This window comes from Cynocephalus volans, chromosome 11 (assembly GCF_027409185.1).
Source record: "Cynocephalus volans isolate mCynVol1 chromosome 11, mCynVol1.pri, whole genome shotgun sequence".
Classification (NCBI taxonomy): Eukaryota; Metazoa; Chordata; class Mammalia; order Dermoptera; family Cynocephalidae; genus Cynocephalus; species Cynocephalus volans.
In genome coordinates, this window is record NC_084470.1 from 48,048,466 (window position 1) to 48,074,994 (window position 26,529).

At 43.6% G+C, this 26,529-nt stretch overlaps 1 protein-coding gene across 3 annotated transcripts in view; it reads left to right on the forward strand.

The window, feature by feature from the left end:
- STAC (SH3 and cysteine rich domain) overlaps nt 1–26,529 on the forward strand; it is a 164,507-nt gene that overhangs the window by 37,757 nt on the left and 100,221 nt on the right. For 2 of the 3 annotated variants that reach the window (XM_063115031.1, XM_063115033.1), the window contains exon 2: nt 18,140–18,416. In XM_063115031.1, coding sequence (XP_062971101.1) covers nt 18,140–18,416 — 277 coding nt within the window. The remainder of the gene's footprint in view (nt 1–18,139; nt 18,417–26,529) is intronic. The other variant, XM_063115032.1, reaches the window with a different exon arrangement.

Below are 26,529 nucleotides of genomic sequence, written 5' to 3' on the forward strand. Positions count from 1 at the left end.
CTCCCTCCTAAGTGGCTTCTTTAGTCTTCAATTTTTATTCCATTTTCTCTCATTTGTCCTGTATATTTTCTCCCAGTGAATTTTTGTCCCTTCCTCATCTAGTGTAGTTTAAAGGACACTAGCCATACAGTCCAACCATGCAAATAACCAGGAAACAATGAAACACGTTTTAATAAATGAGGGAGTGTATCAGTATAAACGCATGGTTTTTAATATTTATACAAATAGATTGATATAAAAAGAAATATAGATATGTGTATGCAGGTGTTTGAGTACTCATTCATATATTCTCTAGCTCTGTCCACAGAGAGAGCCTCAAATCAATGACACTTCCGTAGCAATGGGCAAATCTAGTACCCACATGTTTGTAAAAACCATTCCCCAATAAAACCAGGACTCTTTGGAGAAATGACTGGTTGCCAGACTGGAGGAGGGAAAATACAAGATAAGCCTGGAAAATCCTGTAGTATTAGAAAGTAAGGAAGTGTTCAAAAATGATCAGGTCATGTCTAAAAGAACACAGGTGCCAACTTAAAGGAGCTCTCAATAATCAAACCTGGGACAATTTGAGCAACAAAATAAATAATAATAGTAGTAAATTGTAACAATAGAATAAAGCAAATATATATACTGATACATACATACACATACTGATAAAAATAAGTGATTTAATGAATAAATAAATGGAGGATAAATCTGCAATAGAATTCTAATTAATATATACATATAGAAGGACTAATGGAAATAGAATACCACCATTAAGCAAAGACCAAGTAATAAGTTTTGCAGGCAAGATTCATCAATAGATGTTGAAATTAGAGGGCATATTTATGATGAGAAACAGGATATTTGCAGTCTCAAAGTCTCACAGTCACAAGATACGCATTCATTACAAAGGGAAAAATTGGTATCTTTATAGAAAAGCCACCTGTAAAACATCACCTTAACTGAGTGACCAAAGTTACCTAAGTAATGGACTAGAAATGGGCCATATTGACGTCAGGTACCTCCTAATATGATGTACTGAGAAGAGCACATTACTTTTGTCCTATTCTTACCAAAAATACACAACCTCAGTCTAATAATGAGAAAACATCAGACAACCCCAAATTGAAGGACAGTCTACAAAATAACCGGCCAGTAGTCTTCAAAAGGGTCAAGGTTATGAGAGACAAAGAAAAACTGAGGGCCTGTTACAAATTAAAGGAAACTGAGGAAACATAGCAACTAAATGCAATATGGAATCCTGGATTGGATCTTGAACCAGAAAAAGGACATTAGTGGGACATCTAAATCTAATAAGGCAAAATTCTAATAAGGCCTTTAGATGATTTGATAGTTTTTTATCAGTGTTAATTTCCTGGTTGCAATCAATTTGCTATGGTTATGTAAGATGTTAACTAGGGGAAGCTGGATGAAAGTATGTGAAGACTCTACTATTTTGCAACATTTCTGTATGACTAAAATTATTTTAAAATAAAATGTTTTTTAAAAAAAGAAATAGGTTGTATAATTTATCAGTGGGTTGCTCTTTCATAGATAGGGAATCCAGAGCCCTGATGAATTGAAAAGTTCAGAATAATACTCCAACACCTAATAGCTAATGTTTAAAATCAGCAGTTTTCCCCCCTCATTTGGTGGAATCTAACTCAGCGGCTTTTCTTAACCATCAAGAAGAAGCAGTCTTTGTTGTTCATTTGGCAGAAAAAACTGCACTTATCTCTAGCTCGATAGATTGTTAAAATCAGGGAAAGCTCCAGGTGAGGCTCTAAACAGAGTTGGAATTCTACTTGCTGCTCTGATTCTCCAAGCAGCCTTTGAAGCTGTTAGCCATTTTTTAAAAAACCATTTACTAAGTTCCTGTAAATCTACTGTGCACCTTTAGAAGTGTTCCACAGTGGTTTAGAAATGAAAAGTCAAGGATCGTACACATTGTTGGAGATACACAAAGTAATCACCATATAAATGGACTTAATCTATTAGCCACTTTTTTCAAGACATAAATTAAGTTTTCCTTGAGTTAATACACTATAGAATAGCAGAACCAGGCTTTGGGAAAGGCCTCCAAATGTGGACTCAGAAGCTTGGGTTCAATTTCTGACCCCTCCACTGTTTTAATCAAATTATATAATGCATATCAAAATAAATTCTTAAATACGGATGGTGACACTGGTTTTAAGAGGGCTGAACTCAGTGGGGTGCCCTCAGCTATCAGCTCTGTTTTTCTCCTGTCACACTCTTCTAACATGGTTGGTTGGAATTCTGTTTATTGCCTCTTGACGGCATTTTGGGCATATCTTATGGCTTTCATTGTTGGTCATAGGGGTCTCTTTTTCTGGTATTAAAAGTCCAATCCATCTAAAGCAAACTGTAAGACTGACAGCTAAATCACTGTTCTTCCCCTCATCCCCACCACCAACCTCCTCTATACCCTCATCCGTAAACACCCCAAGTAAGGCCTAACCCTTAGGTCAAGAACCTGCACTGGGAAAATGAGCTGTGGCCTGGTCTTTCAGTCTGCCTCCACCTTCCTCTTCCACTCCACCTTTCTTACTCACTCTCCCACTTCCAAATCCATAGGGGATTTTACAACGAAGAGCTCCTGGAGGCCTCACTCATGTCCCACTCTGGACACGTGATGAGCAGAGCAGAGCCTTCTTTATGGTCGTATGGCTAATGGGACTGTACAGGGAAGACTGTGAGCCTGTGAAAAACCTTGGCCTTCTTTGAAATCCCAATAAGCACCACCTGGCATGACTTCTTGCATGCAAAACCTTTGCAGGTCCTCCTCCATCCAGCAATACCCCAGGCCCCTGCTGCAGTATTCCCCCTGGCCCAGCTTCAGAAATACGAGGGTACGTTAAAAAGTTTGTGGAAAAATAGAATAAAAGATAATACAAATCTTTCCTTAAACTTTTTGAAGTACTCTTATATGTGCTGGAGAGCCCTGAGCTATTTATAGACCTTGTTCTGTCTGCCAAAGGTGTCTGCAGCCTGCCTAGCAATGCTGTATCTGCACAAGAATATGTAGCATAGAGAAAATTTTTCTGGAATTCTCTGGGGGACACTGTGGTAAGTAGTTTGTCTGGTAGTTAAGTGTACCTGGGCTTTAGAGTCAATCACACCTGGATTCATTCTTTCAACCAGTATTTACTGAGCACCTTCTATGTGCCAAGCTCTGTTGGAGATTCTGAGATACAGAAGTTAATAGAACAGTGAAAATGCTCTTGTGGTGACTACATTCTAGCTTGGGAAGCAGGTAATCAACAAAGAAATGAGTATATATTATAAAATCAGAAATCATATGCTTTAGGTTATGATGCACTGAGAGGGATACAGCATCAGTTCTGTGATATTTCTGCCAAAAGATGTGGAACCTAAACCAAATTGTGGAGAAACATCAGACAAGCCCACTTTGAGGGACAGTCTACAAGACTATTTTTCTGTATTCTTTAAAAATGAAAATGTCTCAAAAGATAAAGAAAAGCTAAGATGCTTTTCTAAATTAAGTGAGACTAAAAATGCATGAAAACTAAAAGCAATGCGTAATCCTAGTTTAGATCCTGAAGCATATTTTTAATGGTATGAAAAGTATTACTAGTTCAATTCCCAAAATTTGAGTATGAGCAGCATATTAGATGATAACATTGCATTAATATTAATTTGTTGTATTATATTGACACACAAAAAATCTTTGTTCTTGAGAGATACACACTGAAGTATTCAGGGACAAAAGGGGTGCTGATGTCTGCAATTTATTCCCTAACAGTTCAGTAATGATAACAATAATAGCGATGACAACAACTATCACAAGAATGACTATATGTCAGAGGGAACAATAAAAAGCAAATATTGCAAAACATTAATAATTGGTGAATCTGGGTGAAGGATATATCAGCATTCATGGAACTATTCTTAACAATTTTCTGTGGGCTTAGAAGTCTTCAAAATAAAAAGTTAAAAAAATAAAACAATAATAAGTGCTCTGAAGAGGGACAGGGGATAAAGCAAGGGGGTCAGGGAGGGTCTCTTGTGAGATGACCTTTGAGTAGAGACCTGGAGGAAGTGAGAAGTGGGGAAACCATGAGAAGGAAAGAGCTTTACAGGAAACAGAACAACAGGAGCAAAGGCCATGACATAGCAATTTCCTGGTGTCTTTGTGGAAGAGCAAAGAGACCAGAGGGACTAGAGCAGAGTGAGTGACACAGGAGAATGGGAAGAATGGTCAGAAGCCAGATCATGTATGGCCTTGTAGGCCATTGAAAGGATGTTATATTTTATTGTAATTGTGATGAGAAACCATGGTAAGGTTTTGAGGAGAGTGGTAACATAGTCTGGCCTCTGTTTTAAATAATTTCTCTTGACCACTTTGCAGAAAGTAGAGTACAATGGAGCAATAAAATAGAATATGGTTGATATATTTGGGCAGGGAGACCTTAAGAAGGCAGTTGTCCAGGTGAGACAGAATGTCAGATTGGACTGGGATGATGGTGGTGGAGGTGGTGTGAAGTGGGTGGATTCTGCATATATTTTGAAAGTCTTATTGACTAATATATTGGCAATGGACTGGATATGAAGTGTAAGGGAGAAATTGGAATCAAGGATGATTCCAAAGTTTGAGGCCTGATACACTGGATAACATGTTATGCCATTTATTGACTTGGAGTCTTCCTGGGACCCCTCATTGGCAAAAGGGTCAGCAGTTCAGAGGCCTTTCTCTGTAAGAATCCAACCGTTCCATTTGACCTGCCAACATCCCACTATAAACCTGGAGTCCCAGTGCCATCCCAGAAAACACATGAGGGGAGGCCAGAGCAGAGACAGATGCTCCCTATGACTGACAAGTCCCACCATGCATACATCCTGGCTTCATCCACCAGCAGGAGGAGGACTAGGAGTGGCAGAAAACATGTTGGAACCTGCTGAAAGCCTTCGCAGCTCTCTCTGTCCATGAAGGCCAACATATATATGCTAGAAGATGTGCCCTCCCCTTGCACGTCCTTGGGCCATCTCAGGGCTATACTCTCATTTGCCAGGTTGAACACTCTCATCCGTCTTGCCTGACCGCCACTGCAGCTCTCCAGTGTGTGTCACCCCGCCCTCCCCCTGAGGATGTGAGCCTGGAGTTCTTCCTGTGGTCTCAGGCCTCAAGGTCCACAGGAACACTCTCACCTGCTTCCTGTGCTCCAGCCCCTCACATTGCAGATTGGCCTGATGCTCTCACATACCCACACTGGTTCTGTGAACCCAGCCCCTTCCTAGAAGATAAGCCTGCAAGAATATGTTATACAGGGAGAGACTGGAGGCTGGTGAAAGGATCAGAGTTGGTATGGTTTGAAGAGGAGAGAGGAATACACAAGACATTGTCAAGGGTGAGAAGATCAGCCTTGGTTACTGGCAGGAAATGAGGTTCAAGATGAGAGAAGGGAAGACTCAAAGAGTCTTCTAGGCCAGAACATTGTTCTAGGCCAAAATACTGAAAGGATGATTTTTCGGTCATTTTCTCCACACTAAATATGGGAAGTTCAAACATGTAAGGCAAGCAATCCATTCATTCACAGTCACTCAACATAAAATGCCTACACGTCCAAAACCTACACTACCAGCGTGTCACAGATGCAAAGATGAATGGACAGTCCTTGATTTCAGTGCATAAAACAAGAGGATGCAGCCTGCCATGGTGATGCACCAGTGCATGTTATGGTAGGCTGATGATAAGGCGCCTGGAAGTGTAGTATACTGAGCTCTGTGAGAAGTCAGGGAAAGCTTTGGGCAGAGCATGGGAAGTGAGACTGGAGCTGAGACTTAGATGATGAGCAGCAGGTCTCCAGGAACACACATGAGGAAAGACGCTCTGGGCAGTGTAGCATGGACCACACAATCAGCCCAGGCTTCCAACCCTCATTACGCAGTGGAACATACACTGAGCGTATTTGCTATGTGCCACATCAGAAACACTACAGAAATGTCTTAGTGAGGCTCTTTCTGATAGGAACTGATAGCTCTAGGGGCACAGTATTTCACCCTAACAAGTTGGCTGGAACTGCCATAACAAAATACCACAGACTGCCTGGCTTAAACAACAGAGGTTTATTTTCTCACAGTTCAGGAAGCTGGAAGTCCAAGATCAAAGTGTTAGTTTCTTCTGAGGCCCCCCTCCTAGCCTTGCAGATGGCCACCTTCTTGCTGTGTCTTCATGTCCTCTTTCCTCTGTGTCTCTTTTGTGTCCAAATTTCCTTTCCCTAAAGAACGCTAGTCATATTGGTTTAGGACACATCCTAATGGCCTCATTTTAATTTAATTACCTCTATAAAAGCCCTGTCTCCAAATACAGTCACATTCTGAGGTAGTGGGGGTTAAGGCTTTTACATAAGAATTAGGGTGGGGGGAAGGGGGGACACAATTCAGCCTGTAGCAAGTACCTACTATTTGCAAGGTACTAAGGGAGGCAGTACCTAATAAATGAAGCCTAGCATAGTGCTTAAGTGTAAATACTTTTGTTCTGTTGTCCACCATCATCAGTAGAACCATTTGATGTATGAATCAGAATGTAGAAGGTTTCATACTCTAACCTTCTCATTTGCCCTTGAAATAGTTTTCCACCTTTTAGACAGCCATCGTTTTTTCCCTTTTCTTTGTTTTTCATTGGTGTTCCTAGGGCCCAGCACTGTCCTTGCTCGTGGGAAGAAAAAACAATGTGGTCCCTGGAACTGTATTCCTCCTCCTCACTGTCACACAGCAACAGCAGCAGCAGCACACAAAGCAGAGAGGGGACTGGCCACTGCCACACCCTCTGGGGCTTAGCGGCCAGAGCTTCAGGCAGAGCACTGAAGTTCCAGCCTCTGTGCCACCTGGGAGGCAGGGCCTCTCTCTGACAGGATTCCAGGGCTGAGGAGTGTGCCCTGAAGCTTGCCTTATACTCCATTATAATCCAGGTGCTAACTCCCTTCACCTTCCTCTCCATCCTGCCTGAAGAGGAGCCCTCTTACCCAAAGCATTAGTGAGCAATGTAGCCTGCACTGAAGATTTTGAAAAGAAAAAGGCGAGAGGCTTACAGGGCACACCCCATTCAGTAGTTCTCTTACTCAAAAATCCCTTTCTCTACATCACCCCTAAATTTGTTCCTCTCTGCCCTTTCCCACACCCCTCCCTCATGGCAGCCCCCCCCCTTCCACAGCTCGGTGGCTCCCTAAACCTTCTCACTCACCTCAGTATTCAGCAGAGCAAAGCACTCTGATTGGTCCTTGAGGTACCATCTTCCCTTCCCACATGGCTTCTCAAAGTATATCTTCTGAGCACAAAAAGTTCTTCCCCCAGAGGACTCTTTGAACCAGCTCTGAAGGTGACACGTTTGCCCTGTGTGGTGACAGTGGTATCCACATGCAGGAGAAAGGATGAAAGCAGTGCTCCTCAACCCCCCTAACCAGACGCGGCCGAAGAGTGGTGGGGTCCCACATGTCGGAGATGTGGAGTGGCTCTTGAGTGCCAGGCATTTTTCCAGGGACGTTAGATGCTTTATCTTATTTACTTCTCACAAAAAACCTTCTGGGAAAGTGTTATTACCCCCATTTTATAGATGGGGAAGTTGGGACTCAGGGCAGTTAAATAACTGCCATGCTCACACTGCTGGAGACCAGCAGAGCTAGAAAGGGCAGGGAAGTCAGTCTGATCCCAAAGTCTTGAGGGATCAGTGTGTCTCATCCTGTGCCTCATCCTCGGGTATGAAGGGCTCCCTTGTCCCTGCACAGAAGACAGTCCTTAAACTTTTCCCCCATCAAGCATCTCATCTTCTGCAGACCTTGGGCATGTCACTTTACGTCTTTCTGTCCCATTTTCCTCATCTATAAAATGGGGATGGTGTTTTCCCTGCTGTGCTCACAGGGCTGTTTCGTGAAAATGTATTGTTAAAAGAAAAAACTTTAGGTAAATTAAATTGAACAGTTTAATTGAGCAAAGAATGATTTGAGAATCAGGCAGCCCCCAGAACCAGAATAGGTTCAGAGAGACTCCAGGGCTGCCACATGGTCAGATAACATTTGTGGAAAGAAAAACGCAGTGATGTACAGAAAATGGAAGTGAGGAACAGAAGCAGATGGATTGGTAACAGCTGGGCATTTGCCTTACTTGAGCCTGGTTTGAACATTTGCTGACTGTGGTTGACTGAGACTCAGTTACTTGTTAAAGAGTAGGTTACAGTCCATTTGCACATGAAGTTAGGTTATAGTTCACTACACCTGGAGAAACTTTTAGGCTAAACTTAATTTAACAGTATGTTAAATCGAAAAATGTGTGTGTGCGTGTGTGTGTGTGTGTTGTTTCAGCCAAGAAGTGAGATATCATCATCTTGACATTTGCTATTGAACAGGATTTGACCAATGTCACCCCTCAGGGCATAAATAATATAGTTAAGGACTGCTTTCATGACAAGACAAAAAAATCCCACAACATCTAGGCTTTGGAAAGGAAAATGATGGTGTCTGAGAAAATTGGTGTTCTTGAATTTCTCTAGTGAAGAGGAATCTGCAAGAGGTTGCTAGGACCTCCATGGTACTATGTTCTTCCTGTTCCAGCAACTGTGAACTTGCACTTGGGAGCTACACAGAAACTTTGAGAAAATATGGCAGCCAGCCTCAGGGCACAGAGGGAGCAGCTTGCCAGTTCCTCCTTCCCAGTGTGTCTCCCTAATGTCACTCTCTGCTCTAATGTACCCTAACTCAGCTTGATCCTCTTTGTGCACCGCTTTTATCACACTGACTTCTAGGGAATCTGCAGTGGATCGCTGTGGATTATCACCCTGTTTATATTCATTCTATCTGGCTGCCATTATTACCTGGAACACCCCCTCTCACTTACACCCATACACACTCCCTTAATTGCTACTATTTCCCACTCTCACCAACACACACAGTACCAGACAGACCAGGCTTTTCATTAGAGGTATACTGGACAACTGTGTTTGCAGCCCTACTGTAAGCATTGCCCTTTGGGGACCCCAGAATGCTGGCTCTTGGTAGATTCATTCCTGACTCCAAATCTAAATCTCCAGTCTGGCTGTATCTCTTCCGATTTGTTCAGGTAGCCCATCAGTCTGTCAGTCAGTCATTTAATAAATGTTTCTAGAGATTAAGAGCTTGGGCTCTGAAGTCAAACTGCTGCTAGGTTCTAATCCCATCTTTACCACAGTTGCTGGGTATATTTGGGCACATTACTTCTTCCTGCCATCATCTCCTTATCCATAAAATAGACATAGTAATAGTACCTACCTCATAGGGTTAGCATACAGATCAAAAGATACCCCATGTAAAACCCTCAGGATGGAGTCTGTATATAGTAAGAGTTCAATAACTATTTGCTAATACAATTAATATCAGTGCTACGTGCCAGGCACTGTGCTACATGTTGGAAGTAGCCTCATGGTTTGGAGGAGAGCCCAAGAGCAGAAGGTGGGAAGGACAGTGACATCCCCGTGCTGCACACTGGGGGTCACACAGGACAGAGTGCCCAGAGCCACGTGTAGGAAGGCCCAGGCAAGACTCCAGAGAACAGTTAAGCAGTCATGGAGAACCAGGCATGTTCCAGATACATTAAGTGAGACACAGACCTTCCAAGCAGAACAAAGGCACTGAAGGTTTGCACATCACTGAAAACCTGGGGCTGCTCTTAGTGTGTCTGTGCCTGGGGTGGAAGAGAGGTGACTAGAAAGAATGCTGGACAGGTGGATGGCTCCTGTCCTGCAGGAAGGGTCTTGTATCTCACAGTAAGGAGCCTGGATGTAACCTAGAAGCAAGGGCAACCATCGCAGCACTTCAACAGTTGAATTATATGTTTTAGAGTTGATTCTTCCATCCTTCGAGGTTTGAAAAAAATGCCTCTGACTATCCCAGTCCCCATTGATAGCTCCATTTTCTGACATATTAGAGTAGGCAGCAATCAAAACACTCTACTTATCTTGATAATATAAGTATAGGGTCTTGTGTCACCCTCAGATAATTTTAAGCATTGCTACTTGTTTCCAGAATTAGATCTTATACTTCCTGAAAGCAGAGACTGTTCCAAGTCTTTCGAATTCCCTCACTATGTCTGAATTGTCAGAGCTGGAAAGGGACTTTGCAGCTACTGAGCTCATCCTCTCCAGGAACCAACGGAACCCAAACAAAGGAGCTTGAGGGACTTGCCCAAGCCCACGCAACTCATTGGTGGCAGAACGTGCAATCAATCACATTCAATGACTGCTGCCTTACTTATGTATTCATTAATAACCAGCTTTTGCAGCCAGCTGTGACAGAGCCAGGTAGATGTAAGAATATTTCTGACTTTAAAGTCACCGTCCAAACTAAGCCAAATCAGACCCGGAATGTATTGAGCTTGCCATAAAATAAATCAAGCTCTAGGTGGGTGAAAATGTTGGTGAGCAAGTTAGTCCCCACCATAGGCACTATGTTTCTCAAGACCCCCAGTGCTCTCTCTGCCCACTGAGCCACAGGAAAAATGTTAGGGCTAAGTGTAGGAAGCACTCTGACAAACCACAGCATCAGCCAAGCCTGGAACAGGTGAAGAGAATCTGCATGGCTGATGGAATGTGAAGGGAGCTTGGTTTTGGAGTCAGTGCACTAGGGCTGTTATGCCGCTGCATGACAAATAACTTATTTTCTCGATTCTTTGATGTCACCAATTTGTTTAATAATACCTTTTCAGGAAAAAGAAAGAAAATAATGAGCATTTCAATTGAAGACATCTCTATATTAGAAAAGTCAAAAAGTAAAAAAGAAAAAAATGTTCACTTTCAAATCAAAGATGTAGATCACATGTGAGCATCAAGGATGAGACATTTGCTTGTGGAAGGTTCTCTGATGACTTCATTTCAATTCAGAAGTAAAAGCCAGTGCATTATCGGTGCAGTCTTAAATAGCCAAGGAGATGTCTACACAGATACGACTGACTTTATGGTTGAACGTTAACAAGCAGGAAATTGAGCTGACGTGGCAACTGTGCTTCGTGATCTACTGCCTGTTTGGGCACCAGAACCACCCCTTTCCTGAGTAGTACAGACTTCAGATCCTGGCTGAAATGATAGAATGCACGCTGGCTAATTAACTTGATGTGCCGCTGCAGAGCAGACTGGTAAATCAATACGCCTGCCATTACAGTCACCTTCAGGCTGCGATTCTCTGTGTTCCATTGCTCTCATGACGCCCGATTTCTGCATTCCCTAGTTCATTGCCAAAGAAGTATTGCTCAGCGTGGCAACCACATGGATTATTGGTAAAAATTCTAGCTGCAACAGGAAGATAAAACACACTAAGCAGAGGAATTTTACTAAGAGGAGTTCAGGGGTAGGATACCTTCTCTTGAAAGTCCATTTGGCTTAAGGGACTTTGGGACCAGAACTGTATATGTGGATCTTCATTCTGCAACTTCCTAGCCACTTCACATTGGGTAAACTGCCAGGTTTCTGTTTCCCCATCTGAAAAATGAGGTAATAACCTGAATCAGACCCTCTGTGCTGCTCTACCATCCTGACACTATCCATTCTCTCTCCCTATTTCTGAAATGGCTATTCCACATCTTCTCTCTCTTCCAGCTTCCAACATATCTCCTCCCTCCATCTCCCATTTCTTCTCAGGAGATAGTCTTGTTTCTGTGTCACTGAGAAAATAGAAGCCATCAAAAGAAAACATCCACATCCAACCAGCACCAGCTCTACCAGCTAGTCTGCATGTCTCTCCTTAAGGATAAACTACCTCATTCCAATCTAAAGACAGCACTTCCTCTGTGCACATCATCCCACCTACTCTCATCTACTCACAGACATCCCCCCGCATTCCCCACTGTCTCTTATGCATCAGCAGATTGAAAGCATGCTGAAATAATCTCCCATATTTAAACAAAACATAACAAGAAACCTCCTGGATGCTACACCCCCATCCAGCTACTTCCTCTTTTCACTAATCCCCTTTATAGCAAAACTGCTCAAACTGTCCATGCTCACGGCCTCCGCGCACTTCCCCTCCAGCCTTCCTTTATTGCAATGTCGTCAGTTAGGTTTTCATACTCACCACCTCACTGAAACTGCTACTGTTAAGGTCCCCCAAAGATAATCCCTTTGCCAAATGCAGTGGCCAATCCCTAAACCTCCCATTACTTGACATTACTATATAAGATTCATTTGATGCTTTTGGCTATTCTCTCTCTCTGAATCATTTTCTTCTCTTAGCTTCTAAGTCACCACTCTGTTTGGATCTCCTTCCCCACTAGCCTCCCCTTCTCAAGTTCCTTTGCTTGTCCTTACTAATCTTCTTGTCCTATAAATATTGGAGTAGTCCAGGTCTCTGGCCTCAGATCACTTCTCTTCAAGGTCTGCACTCATTCCCTCCATAGTGATCTCATGTAATCTCATGGCTTTAAATAACATCTGTATGCTAATGACTCCCAAATCATTACTCCAGCCTGGACCTCTCCTCTGAATCCCAGAATCATATATCCAACTGCCTACTTGGTAGCTCAATGTGAATTCCAAATAAGCATGTCAGACAACATAGCCAAAACTCAACTTTTGGTTCCTACCTGCTGTAGTTTGAATGATCCCTCCAAAGCTCGTGTTGAAACTTAGTCCCTATTATAACACTGTTAAGAGGATGAGAAACCCAACCATGGTATTTGCAAAGGTGGGGCCTTGAAGAGTCAATTGGATTAATCAATTCATGGATTAGTGGGTTATCAGGAGAGCAGACTGGTGGCTTTATAAGGAGAAGAAGAGATTGCATTTGGAAGCTCTTACCCCCTCGCCATGTAATGTCTGCTGCCACAGGACTCTGCAGAGAGCCTCTGTCGAGAAGAAGGCCCTCACCAGATGCATCCCCTCAACCTTGAATTTCCCAACTTCCAAAACTGTAATAAACAAACCTATTTTCTCTATAAATTACCCAGTTTTCAGTATTCTGTTACAAGCATTAGAAAGTGGACTGATACACTACCCAACGCCCTGTGCCAGCTAGTTCTTCTCCAGTGCTCTCACCCTCAGTAGATGGCACCTCCATTCACTCAGTTGCTCCAGCCAAAAACCTTGAAACCATTCATACTCCACATCGCATCCCTTAACAAACCCAATCGGTTCTACCTTCAGTATGTTCCTCAAATTCAACCACGTCTTACCATAACGATACTAAGCCAAGCCAAAATTGCTACTCATCGGGATTATTGAAGAGTCTCCCAACTGGTCTCCGGCTTCCACCTTGCCCTCCTTATCTGTTTTCCATGCCACTGAATAAAAATCAGACCCTGTCACTTTCCTGCTGAAAACCATCACCCTTAAGATAAGACCTTGCCATGACCTGCAGGGCCCAGCTTAGAGGTGCTCTTGGCATCTCTGCCCTTTCCCTCCATTTTGTTGTCATCCAGACACAGGACCTCCTGGTGGCTCTCAGATACACTGGCCGTGCTCTCTTGGCAGGGCCTTTCCATCCCACTCCCCCGCATGCTCTTCTCCAGCGTAGCTCACGCACTCCCTACTTTCCTTTCTGTTTCTGCTCCATGTCACCTGTCAGAGAAATTTTCCTTGTCACTTTCCAAGGCCTGGTCTGTTTTTATTTTCCTTTGCAGCCCCAATCCCTACCCAAATGTATATTATATACCTCTTCGATTTTTTATTTTCTGTCTCCACCCACTAGGCCTTAAAACCTTAAGGGGAAGGACTTTATCCTTTTTCACCTCCATATCCCCGAAACCAAGGATTATGCTTGGCTCCCATAGCAGTACCCCAATAAATACTTATTGAATGAATTGTTTAATGAAGGAATGATCCCCTACTCATAAGGTTGCCGGGATGGTTCCATGAAGTGAAGTATATAGAGTAGTTTCTAGTACGTGGTAAGGCATTCAAGAATATTGTTCCTTTTATCATTATTATCATAAATAACATGGAGCTGGGCTGTGGCAGTGGTGCATGAAACTAATCATTTTGTGACATCTGTGATTATCAGGATTTGCTTCTATTTCTGCACTTCATATGTTCCCATCTGGCCTCTTCTCTCTTAGGGATAATTGGAGAAAGCATGTTTCTTTAAGTTCACATCTAGGACTTTGTACTTGTAGGTATTTCTTGCAGGTATTTCTCTTAAGCTATCCACTTGAATAAGAAATGACACATAGGCTTTTAAGTCAAATTCTTCTCTAGAGGCAGGCAGGCTCTGCCAGCCTGAAACAATTTCCAGCCACATCCCACAGGGCAAGGAAAATGCTACAGGTTTCCCGGCGTCATACCTAAACATCATACCTAAACTTCCAGGGAACACAGAACACCATGTATGACAAGGGGTTTGAAAGGAGAAGTAAAGTACATGAGTCCTGAGGGAGACAAGACTGGGTATGTGTAGGCATCACCCCAGCACCTTCCTGTCCTGGAAGCCGGAGTCCGTGCCGTGATGTCTGATGCTCCCTTTTGATAAATAGGGCACACTCCTTTATTATTTTTTTTTAAATTGAAATATATAAAATAAAAGAAATAGCTCCCCATAAAGATTTGTTTTCCCACTCCACATCTTTGCCCACCCTCACCTACTGCCAGAAGTAGTTGCATCCCCCTGAGGATGAGGGGTGACTCTGCTCCATGCCCCATCCATCCCCTGAAGACTCCTCTGCTGTCCCCTGCCCTCCCCCCGCCCCCCACCTTGGCAGTGGAAAAAGCACAGGGCTGAGAGGAAGGCAGATTTAATTTTGGACCCTGGTCTTGATTCACATTAGCTGTGTGACTTTAGGCAAGTTACTTAACCTCTCTCAAGCTCTGTTTCTCCAGAGGTAAAATGATTTCTTCACTGAATGGTTGGGAGGATTTAAGAGGGATCACCTAGTGAAGCACTTAGCCCAGCTCCACCCTCCCAGCTCCCCATCCCCCACCCCCCATCTTGCCCCTCATCATCCTACATCTATTTACATCCTGTAGAGTTTTCAGAGAGCTCTCCCGTAAATTATCCTCTGTGACCCTCACACAGTGCCCTGATATAATCAGGGTGGATGTCATTATTCTATTTTTGAGACATGAGTAGCCAGTTTATTGAACCATCTGAACTCAGTGGGGAGGAAAGAGAAAATGATTTTATTTTGTCTGTGTGAAGGTATTTGCTTTGATAAACGTTCTCCATGGGTTGCACATCCCATAGCAAAATCTTGGTAGATTCCTTAACTACCTGGTTACTTCAACATATTAAAAACTGTGTAAGATAAAACCGCAGTCTCACCTGCTATTTCAGTCTCCCTTCCTCCAGCACTAGTCCAGTTTGTAGTCTGAAGCACTGGAAGTTAGGGGTCTGTTCTGCTCTTTTGCTGTCTCTAGGTCCTCCCCTGGGTGGAGTTCAGTCTCAATGAAGGGTTGTTTCATAGTTCCTCTCACTGACCTGTTTCAGAGGTGGAGGGTCCTCTTCAATATAAATGCAATGCTCCCAAGGATATATGGGCCACGCCCCTGTATCAGTCAGGATATGCTCTGTTGTGCTACAGTAACATACGACTCCAACATTCCTCAGGGCACCTCCTTCCTTCTCCTCTGGCAGCTCTAGCTGCTGTGGTAGGTTTGAGCTGTAGGACCAAGGGAAAGAGACAAGTCTTAGCTGGCGCACTGTTTGTGACCTTTCCATGCAGGTTGTTGTTATTTCTCTGGCCAGCCATCTCTGGCTGATGATGCCCCATTGCCAGCCCTAGTGGGGCAGTTCGAGTGGGCCCTGCAGGACCTCCCTGCTGTACAGCTCCCTGAACTGGAGAGATGGCTTCACAGGACCACGTCCAACTTTGGATGAGCAAAGAAGTGCAGTTCTGCCACCTGCCAGGAGGGTGGGGAGAGCAGCGTTGTATCAGTTCTCTATTGCTGTTGTAAAATTAAGCTTAGCTTAAAGGTTTCTCTGAACATAGTGAACTGTAACCTAACTTGATGTATAAACAGACTGGAACCGACTCTTGTAACAAGTAGCCAAGTCTTAGTCAACCACAGGCAGCTAACTATTCAAACCAGGTTCAAATAAGGCAATCGCCCAGCTATAACCAATCCAGCTGCTTCTGTACCTCACTTCAGTTTTCTGTACATCACTTTCCTTTCTCTGTCCATAAATGCTATCCAATCATGTGGCAGCCCGGGAGTCTCTCTGCACCTATTCTGGTTCTGGGGGCTGACCAATTCCTGAATTGTTCTTTGCTCTAGGGGCTGCCCAGTTCCTGAAATGTTCTTTAAACTCTGTTAAGTTTAATTTGTCTAAAGTTTTTCTTTGACACTGTGTACACACGATAGAGACACACTAATGGCTTAAAACACTAGTCGTCCCTTTAGTTGGTGAGAATGTGGGTTGATGATTTGAGCAGGATTCATCCAGACTCCCTTAGAGGGCAGGACAGCAGGGTGACTCTGCTTCTGGGCTCTCTCTGGAGTGTTGGGGGATTGACTGGACCGTGTGTTTTTCATAATCTTTCAGGCTACCTTGGGTTTATTCATATGGCAGTCTGGCAGGGTTCCAAAGGGAGGGCAGACACATGCAAGGCATCTTGAGGTCTGGCATTGAAACTGGCTTAAAATTGTTTCTGCTACCTTCTATTAGTCAAATTTCCAAAACCAACAGGATTCAAGGAGTGGGAAAATAGGCTCCGCTTTTGATGGGAGGAGCTGCAAAGTCACATTGCAAAGCAACATGCAGAAGGGGAAGGGAGAGAATTGTGGCCTTTTTCAGTCTACTCCAAGCACTCATGACCATCTTCCTGGTCTTTTGAGGTAGAAGTTGGGGCCTTGAGACAGGGGTGGCTGGGCTTGGCGAGTCCACTTCAGCCTGTCTCACACATTGTATAGGGGAGTCTGACCACACCTGATGGAGGTTTTTATTAGAACAGAGTACTGAGCACCTTTTTGTTTGCAGCTTTGGGCCAGAGATGTTAATTTCAGCCAACAGGAAGAACTCCCATGGATATTCAGTTACAGAAGGAAACCACCTTAACGGCAAAGTGACCTGTTGCAGGTCATGCAGCTAATGAATGGTTCCTTTCTTTTAACCAGGCAGAGGGAAGAATATGCATTAAGGGCTGGTTGTAAAAATGCATAGTGAATATGAGACTTTTAAAATGCCACTGTGGCTGGAATGGACAGAGCAAGGTGGAAAGTGGCACAAGCTGTCATCAGGGTCCAGAATCTGCCAGGTCTGGAGCCCATGACAAGTAGCTTTTCCTTAAATCTAAGAACAAGGGAAAATTCTTGAAGGGTTCCAAACAAGAAGCTTACATGTTGGCATCTGTGTTTCCAAAAGATCCCTCTAGCTTCAATGTGAAGACTGAATGAGAGGTTCAGACTGGACTCAAACCCAGACCTTTCAGAAGCTAGTGCTTTTCCAAACCCATTTGGGTGCTTCTTCATAAGTCCCAAGAGCAGAGGAGAAATGGTGTATTTTGTCGTGGCCAAAAACAAGAGGCAGGGTAGAGGAAGAGCAGAGAAATTCGGACAGATAATTCAACACTATGTCTCTCCCCGCACCGCCGACACATGCACACAGACACACAGACACACACACATACGCACACACACACGAGGTGAATTATCCACATGCTTCAGACCCAAGCAGACTTGAGAGTTTCTGGTTTATGTTCTGTGCATAGTTTAGCCAGATTGATTTCAAGTCAGACAATGGCATCTTCTGCTTTGCTGTGTGCAGAGACAAGTGGCCGCTAAGTGATCACAAGAGAGAAAGGCCAGCATTACACACACAGCCTTTGAGCCCGTGAGTTGGTGTACTTAATGTTTACAAGTTGGTATACTTAATATTTACAGTGATTCAAATTCAAAAGGCAAATGGTGTTAACAATCCTATGTCATGGGACATTTTGACAGAGTGTATGTGGGACCTTAAGAAGGCAGGGGAGGAGGAACAGGGCAGAAGCAAAATCCAATGGGACCTCTTCCTGCTAATCTGGCTTGGCAGCAGTGGGGGGACAGTGTGCTGCTGAAGTCCCTCTTCACTAGGCTGACATCACTCCACCCACACAGGGACATATGTGAGCCTCGCTGGGGGCAGAGGGTGTCTGTGGGAACTGTGCAGTGCATGGAGCTGACCTCACCCCCACAGCATGAATCTGCATGATCGATCGTAAGAGAGACTGTTCTGTCATTGCATTGCAGCTCCAGAAACTAAAACGATCACTTTCTTTCAAGACCAAGAGTTTACGGAGCAAAAGTGCTGACAACTTCTTCCAGCGAACCAACAGCGACGCGAAGCTGCAGGCAGACCTGCTGGCCGAGGTCAGCCCCAGCTCCAGCCCACTCCCTGCTCCCGGAAGCCTGACATCCACGCCCACCAGGGCTGGCCTGCCCCCAGGCAGCGGCAAAGCCCATGCCTTCCAGGAACACATCTTCAAGAAGCCCACTTTCTGCGATGTCTGCAATCACATGATAGTGGGTAAGGCCTTCCCCCCACCCCTTCCTGCAGATCCCAGCACCCCCTGGAAAGCTGAATGAGAGTGGTGTACCACAGGTCCAAGTCCCCACGGATGGACTCTGAGCTTCAGAGGTTTACATGGAGGAGGATTGTTCAGGAGTGCTATGGGGCACGATTTGTAAAAAGGTAAGAGAAGCAGGTCTGGGCAGAGGGAGAAGGTGGGTTGTGACACAGTTGTAACCAAGACTTCAGCTGCTCCCCCAGGGAGCCCTAGAGCCCTTTAGAGTTATCTTGCATGGAGGTGAGAGGTCAACATCTTCGTACACCAGCCTGTCATTGCATATGGACACCAAGTGAAACTCGGGATGTTTGTTGCTTCCAAAGAGGCCAATGTCTGTCATCACTGAACTTGGACATACTAGTGATTTCCAACATGTCCAGGAAGGCAGGATGTTCTGCAATTCCCTTTACCTTTTGCCTAGGCCCACTTAGGGGTGGGATATTCCAAATAGGGAGCAACCTCAGCCCCTCTTATGACCATACACACAAGGCCTGTCCTCATTTTCAGAAAACAGTTATCTGCTCACACTCTCATTTTCTAGTCACTACTATGTATGTTTTTCCTTCAAACGGCCACATTTAGGAACAACACTCATATCAGTCAAGGATTTCCACCAAAATGTTGCTTCACAACTACTCAAAACTCCAGTGTTTAAAATAGCCGTGTTTTACTCCCACTCAGGCACCTTCAGATCAGCAGGGGTTCTGCCAGTCCAGACTCAGCTTAGTTACTGCATCTTCTCTCTCTTGTCTCTCACCGTGGGCGAGCCACACGGTGTTGTTCTCATGGCGAGGGCAAGTGCACGCATGCAAAGCTCCTGAGGGCTTCGGTTGGAAGTGGCACACTGCGACTTCTGCCAGCATTCCATTAGCTGATGTAAGTTAGGTGGCCAAGCCCACAGTCAGGGCATGGACAAGTCTCCTCCACCTCTAGTGCAGGGCCTGCCAGCCACCCAGCAAAGGGCATGGACACAGGGATTAGTGAAGAAAGGGGTTGGTAATCCCATCTACCACTTAGGGATCCTTTCTGTGTTTGGTAGATTCTGCTAAGTCTCGGAGCTCCCACCCTTCCACTTCACTTCTCCATCTGGAAATGACACCTGGCATCTGACTGTCAGCAGGGGGGAAGGCAGAAGGGGTCTCATCAGGTTCCATGCACAGAATATTTAGGCAATCCGGCCTCCAGCTCAGTTTTTGTGTCTGCCTAGTTTCTGAATCGGATGCTTCTGAATTGGATGCGTCACTTTCAATTTCCTCACAAATTTCCACCAAGCCTTTTCAAGGCAGTGCTATTCATAACCCTTAAATAGGTGATGATGAGTCTCTATTTTAAATCTCATTGTGGTGAGGGCGTGAAAAGACAAACAGAACATGTGTTTTTAAAAATGAGTCACGGAAATGAGTTCACCTCTGAGGAATGTCACAGTCATTACCCTAAGGAGGATTCTGGGTACACCTCAAGTGCAACAATTTTGTAAGACTCTATTTTGAATATATATATATATATATAAACACCCTGTGCTAAAGAGAATTGCACTGTGCTTTTCTCTTATGAGAATTTAATTTATATTACATGTGACTTTTCCTCTTAAAAAAGAAAGAAAAAAGTAGTCAGCAAGTTACACTGCTCTTTTTAAGGATGAAAGCAAAGTAAACCACATAATAGGCTTCTTTTAGCAGAGAAGAAAGGGTTCTGGAGAGGTTGCATGAGGCACGAAGCACAGGGCAGATAGAAGGCAGGAGGAAGGAGGTGAGGCGAGGGAGAGAAGTGGAGATGACATGGGGGCTGTTGAATGTTCTCTCTTCCTGAAACAAGCATAGGGCTTTTTAAATCTCTGATAATGGACCACAGTGGATCTGACCTCTTTCTTTTTTTTTAACCCTTCAAACCCAGCCTCCTGTCTCCACGTACACTATCAAATATCTGTTTCCTTCAAGCCACAGGTCATCTTCATATCTTAGATTTTCTGCCTCAGACTGATCTCAGTGAGTAAGCCCAAATTGAGACAAGGGACTAGCCTGTGTACATTCATATCTCTCAGTCATTGGCCAGGGCTGCCCCCAGGAAGTAGTGGGGGTATGGCATCCCAAGCAAGGAGTATCCCATTTAACCAAGGACAATTCTCTGGAAAAAAGAGCATCTGTGCGTCATTAGCAGCCAACACTCACAGCAGCAGCATGTCAAGTAAGATCTGGACAAGGCACCAGCAGTATCTACTACCTCTGTAGTAATGCTGCAAGATTTAGTATAAAAGCACCCTGCTCTAGGAGCAAATTTAAAATGCAGATGGACCTTGGCATTGTTGTACCTATATCATTGCCTTACTGCCATAACGAATAGTATAACATAAGGAAATACTGCATTACACAGAATTCAGGACCTTTATGCTGTGCTCTTGTTTGACCATTAGTTTAATTGTTTCCTGACCTATTCTGACCTTGTCCCATCTCTCAAAAAAGGCCATAAGCTATTCACCAAAATCTGAATGGAAAAAATGTATACATATGGACACACAGACATAGAGACATAACTAAAAAGACAGAGCAATGTTTTCTCACCAATAAAGTTGTCTCTTGGTGAGAAAGGCCAAATAGAGATCAAGGGGAATATTAAAAAGCAAATGTCAAGTCTGTGTATTCTCAGAATGAAATTGAACCTCTGAGGAGCTGTCAGTCATTTAACTGGATAGTTGTTTTAGGGGCTGCATAGCTTGGAAATAAGAAAATACAAACGTGTTTTCTCTCAAATGCTCTCTGAAACCCTTTATTTAATGTTTCAAATAGATACTCTCCTTTGGGCCATAGTATGTTTCCATATTAAAATGCAGCACCCAGAACTCAGTTGTTTGTCCAATGGGATTGTTAGTCTTTGGTGTCCAGAATTTAACTGCTGCTTTTCTACTAGAGAACAAAAATGCAAAGCAATGCCCACTATGACAGAGGCAAATTGTTCCTTTCTAGTCTTTGCTCATTTGGCCACCTCAAGAGAATCAGGTTGATTCTGGGTACAGAAGTTTAAGTGAAATAAGTAAAACTATAACACAATCATAGTAAGGAAGTAGTGACCCTGCCAGAGAAGGAATATTTGTAGGAGATGGCAGAGACAGGAGAACATGACCATTGTCTTCACATTGCTAAGGAGATCGCATCTGGAAGAGGGTTTAAATCCTCTTGGAGTCCCAAGTGCACCATGAGGGATGAAATACTGAGGCAGATATCAAGACCCAAAAAGAAAGAACTTCTTAAATTAATTCCAGAAGTAGGTTCCATGGATTTGGGGAGGGGTAAAATATATGTTTGGAAAATACCATATTCTGTACTCTCTTTGGATATGCATAGCACACATCTGCATTTTGAAGTTCTGCCATCCTGAAGATGACCCAGGTGTTGTCAGTGGAGAACAGAGGCAGTAGGGTAAACAGATTATAACTAAAGAGCTTTCTCTCAACATCTGCTTTTCCCTAGTTCCACTTGGTTGCTGTTGAACACTGTTTCTCATGTATCTGTTTATTGTACACAATTGAGAGACTTTTCAATGCTTGCAAAGGCGACTTCATTAAAGAGTTTTTAAGACTTCAGTATCAGGTCCAATGTTCTCATAGAGATTATCAAACATAAATGATATGCATGAATGTGTGGCCTGTACTCAGCACTTTTCAACTAAAAGAGCACAAAATAATTTTAAGCTAGCATGTTCTATTATTTTCCTGAAATTTTATGCCTGCTGCCAAGTATTGTGAATTTTAAGAAATCTCTCATAGAAAATTAGTTAAATGAAAAAGTAAACAACACTCCTTCCAGCAAAGATTGAGCAGAAATTGATGCTGGTATACTCCAAGAAAGGAAGTATCCTAGAATCTCACACAGAAATGGAAGCAACACCTTTTAAGGGCTACTTCTGTGCTCTGTGGCGCCACATGTGACTTACATTCATTGGTCTGAAAATGTAAAAATTCTTTATCTTCTGCCAGGACAAGAGGAGGTGGGAAGCCTTCCCATGTTACATATTTCTCACCGCTGTCCTACAGATATGCTATTCTTCATGGAAGGTCCTTATACTAATTTCTGGTCCCATTTTCAGTGCCCTAGCATTTTGCTTTTCCTTCTGGAATATCTGGAATGCCCTTCCTTCTGCCCCCATTTCTCCATCTATCCAATCCTAAATCTGTGGAGACCCAATTAAAATGCTTACTCCATTTCTGTGGTGGTCACTTATTTTCTCTCAATTTTCATGTAATTTCTCAAACAGCCTGGACTTTAAGTTCCTTGAAGACATGATAGGCTCTAATTTATGTGCTTATTTCCACAGCAGCCACACAGCACACACCTGGCACATAGTGAGGATTTAGAAATAGTAGTTAGTGAATGGGGAAAAACAGTCCACCTTCAAATACCAACAACAGAAATAGAAACAGTTTTTTAAAAAAATAGAAAAACATGGAAAAATCCCTAATCCCTCTGAAAGTCACTCTTAAGTGTATCAAGGCTCTAGTCTGCTCAAAAGGAAGCTTGACACAGAGGCCCTATTCCTCATCTGTCATCTTTCTCTTCATTTCTCCTTTGTGTTGCATATTTTAATGCAAAGTTACTCAGTGCACACAGCTCATAACAGGGATATTTTATTGTGCACCATATCCATATTCAAATAAATCCTCTTAATAATCATAATCCAAATAACATCCTCTTCTGTTTAAAGGTTTTGCCATGAATCCCACTGTTATTATATTCCCACTTTAGCTTTTTTGATGTTTGCTCGATATGCCCTTATCTACATATAACTTTAACTCTTTTTTGTTGTGTTGCCTAAGTGCTTCTCTTGAAAATAAACATAATTGGGTTTTAGATTATTTTTTTCCCAATCTGAATTTTTTTATTCCTAAACAGAAGAGGATTATGGATTTGCATTCATTGTTGTGAGTAAAATATTTGGCTTTCCTTCTGTCATGTTACTGTAGGCTTTCTATTTTGGGTTTTCTGTTTCTTTCCATTGTGTGTGTGTATGTGTGCATGTGCCATGTTGGGTTTATGTATTCTTTCCTTTTAATAACTTCCTGTGTTTTGTAAGATATGAGGGGGCTTCAAAAAGTTCGTGGGCAAATGGAATTAAAATATACAAATAAAATATATAAACTATTTCTTGACATAAACTCCATCAGGTTCAAGACACTTTTGTAAGTTATAATACCAGACATTTAACCCATCCCTGAAGAACTGAGGGTCCTGGGAATGTAACCACATCATTGCAGTTGTTTTTACATTATTAACTGAAGAAAAATGGGTACCCTTTGAAGATTTTAAGATTAGGAAACAAAAAGAAGTGAGAAAGAACCAAATCAGGATTGTAGGGATAGATACCTAATATTTCCCATTGAAACTCTTGCAAAATTACCTTTGCTTAATGGGAGAAATAGGTAGAAACATCATTGTGGTGGAAAAGGACACTCTGTTGAAACTTTTCTGGACATTTTTCTGCTAAAGCGTTGGCTAACTTTCTCCACTCTCATAATGAGCAGATATTATTGTTCTTTGGCCCTCCAAAGAGTCAACAAACAAAATGCCTTAGCATACCAAAAAACTGTTGCCATGACCTTTGCTCTTGACGAGTCTGCTTTTGCTTTGACTGAACCACTTCCACCTCTTAGTAGCCATGGATTTCATTGTGCTTAGTCTTCAGGATCTTATTGGTAAAGCCATGTTTCGTCCGTCTTCTGTTACAGTTCTTCAAAGAAAGGCTTCAGGACCTTGATGCCACTTGTTTAAAATTTCTATTGGAAGCTCTTCTCTTGTCTGGAGCTGATCTGAGTGCAACAGTTTTGGCACCTAACAAGCAGAAAGTTTGTTCAACTTTAATTTTTCAATCAAAATCGTGTAAGGTGAACCAGTTGAGATGTCTATGATGTCGTCTATTGATTCTGCTGTTAATCATCAGTCCTCTTCAATTAGGGCATGAACAAGATTAATTGTTTCCTGGGCAAAGTGACGCAGACAGTTTGATACTGGGGGCTTTATCTTCAAAATCATGTCGTTCCTTCTTAAAACAAGTTATCCATTTGTGAACTGCTGATTTCTCTGGGGCACCATGTCCATAAAACTTTTCGTAAAGCATCAGCAATTTCACCATTCTTCCACCATAAATTTATGGCGTCACCATAAATTTGATGTTTGTTCTTACTTCAGTTCTAGCAGAATTCATGTTGCTCTGATAGGGACTCTTTTCAAACTGATGTCTTATTCTTCTCAGTGCCTCAAATTAGATCCTGTTCAGACATGTTATAAAAAGTTAGTACAAGTTAATTTTGGTGCAAAAAAAATTTAATTTATGTATAATATTTTCATAATAGGTGTTTTCTTTAACATTTTTTATTGAATCAAAATTGATTACACTTATTTTGGGGGTTCAACATTGAGATATGTTGATCAAATCAATATTACTAGCATATATATTGTTACAAATCATAATGATTCTTTATGCCCCTTGTCCAATCTCTCCCCATACCCTTCTTCCTCCCCCTTCCCCCCCCACAGATTTCCTCTCTCCTTCTGAAAGAATAATGGTTACTCTGTAAATTTGCCACCTAGATGATCTGTCCAATGCTGAGAGGTGTGATTGAGTCCCCCAATAGTATCATAAAGCAGATACTTCTTCTGTCAATCTGAAATGGGCTTTGTGGAGAGAGACATCCTCTTCTTTTCTTTAAATCTGCTGGTGACTCTCCTTGTGTCAATGCACTCCAGTGGTTGGTGGACCATCTGCATGGTGGTCATGGCATCAAGCTGCTTTTACGGCAGCCATGGTTATTGTGGTGGCTGTGGTCGGCCACCCACATGGAGATGATGTTTTGGTCATGCTCCTTGGTGCTGGTGGTGTGCCTGATTGTGGGGTGTGTCTGGTCCCCGACTCCATGTCTCGGGTTCCTGGGCAAGCCCGAAGGTGCTGGGGCAGTGTGCTTGGTTGTGGGAGGGGTGTCCAGTCCCCGGATCCATGCCCCAGTTCCCCAGACAGAGCCATGAGGCACTGGCAGTGTGCCTGGTTGTGGGCACAGGGTCCTGTCCCTGGCTCTATGCCTCGGGTCACTGGGCATGCTCCAAGGCACTGGCACAGTGTGCCTGGTTGTGAGAAGGAGGTCCGGTCCCCAGCTCCATGTCTCAGGTGACCAGGTGGGCCCTGAGGCACTGGTGCAGTGTGCATGGTTGTCGGAGGGGGGTCCAGTCCCCTTCTCCATGCATCGGGTCCCCAGGTGGGCCCCAAGGTGCTGGGGTGGTGTACCTGGATGTGGGAGTGGGGTCCAATCACCAGCTCCTAGCCTCCAGTTCCCAGGCAGGTCTCAAGGCACTGGTGGTGTGCCTGGGTCAGAACTAACTTTTTGTCCTTTGCTTACTTCTAACGTGGGGGAACTTCCTGTGGGAACCAGTACTTGAGGTGTGTGGTTGAGCTAAATTGCTGCTTTGCTGCTGTTTCCCTAGGGAAGGCTTTTTGTGAAGTTCAGGGTTTAATGGTTGACCTTATAGGTACTTCTGGCTCTCCAGAGACCTGGAAGTAAGGTACACCTGAGTTGTGTAGAAACTCTGATCTGGGCCTGAATCTTTTCATTAAACTGCACCCCATGCAATTCTGCATTCCCAACCAGTCTCCTCTGAGTGGTCCCGCACTGATTACAGAGAGCATCAGTTGTCCTTGCTGTGTCCCAGTGTTCTCCTGTTGGGCCTGTCTCCCCAGGTAGCCCATGCTCCAAACACTTCCGATGGGACAGGCCCTGCACCGGTCCCTTGCAATCACTCACTAGCATCTTAATGGCTCCCTTTTTTCAGTTGTTCTGGCTCCTTGCTCCTGTGTGGGTCCACAGGAACCCTATTAGTGGTCCTGCTGTCCTGGGGGCCACCAAGGCCCTCTTTCTCCCCTGCCGCCTCCAAGCAACTCCATCTGAAGGGCACAGCTGTGGCTTCTGCCGGCTCCTGCTCCATGTGCTCATCAGCTCCTGCCTTAAAGCGGCTGTGGCACGAAATGGCTCAGAGCAGTTTTTTCTTTCTCTCATCGTGGTTTCTCCCACCTTCATAAACTCCGTAGATCTCTCCT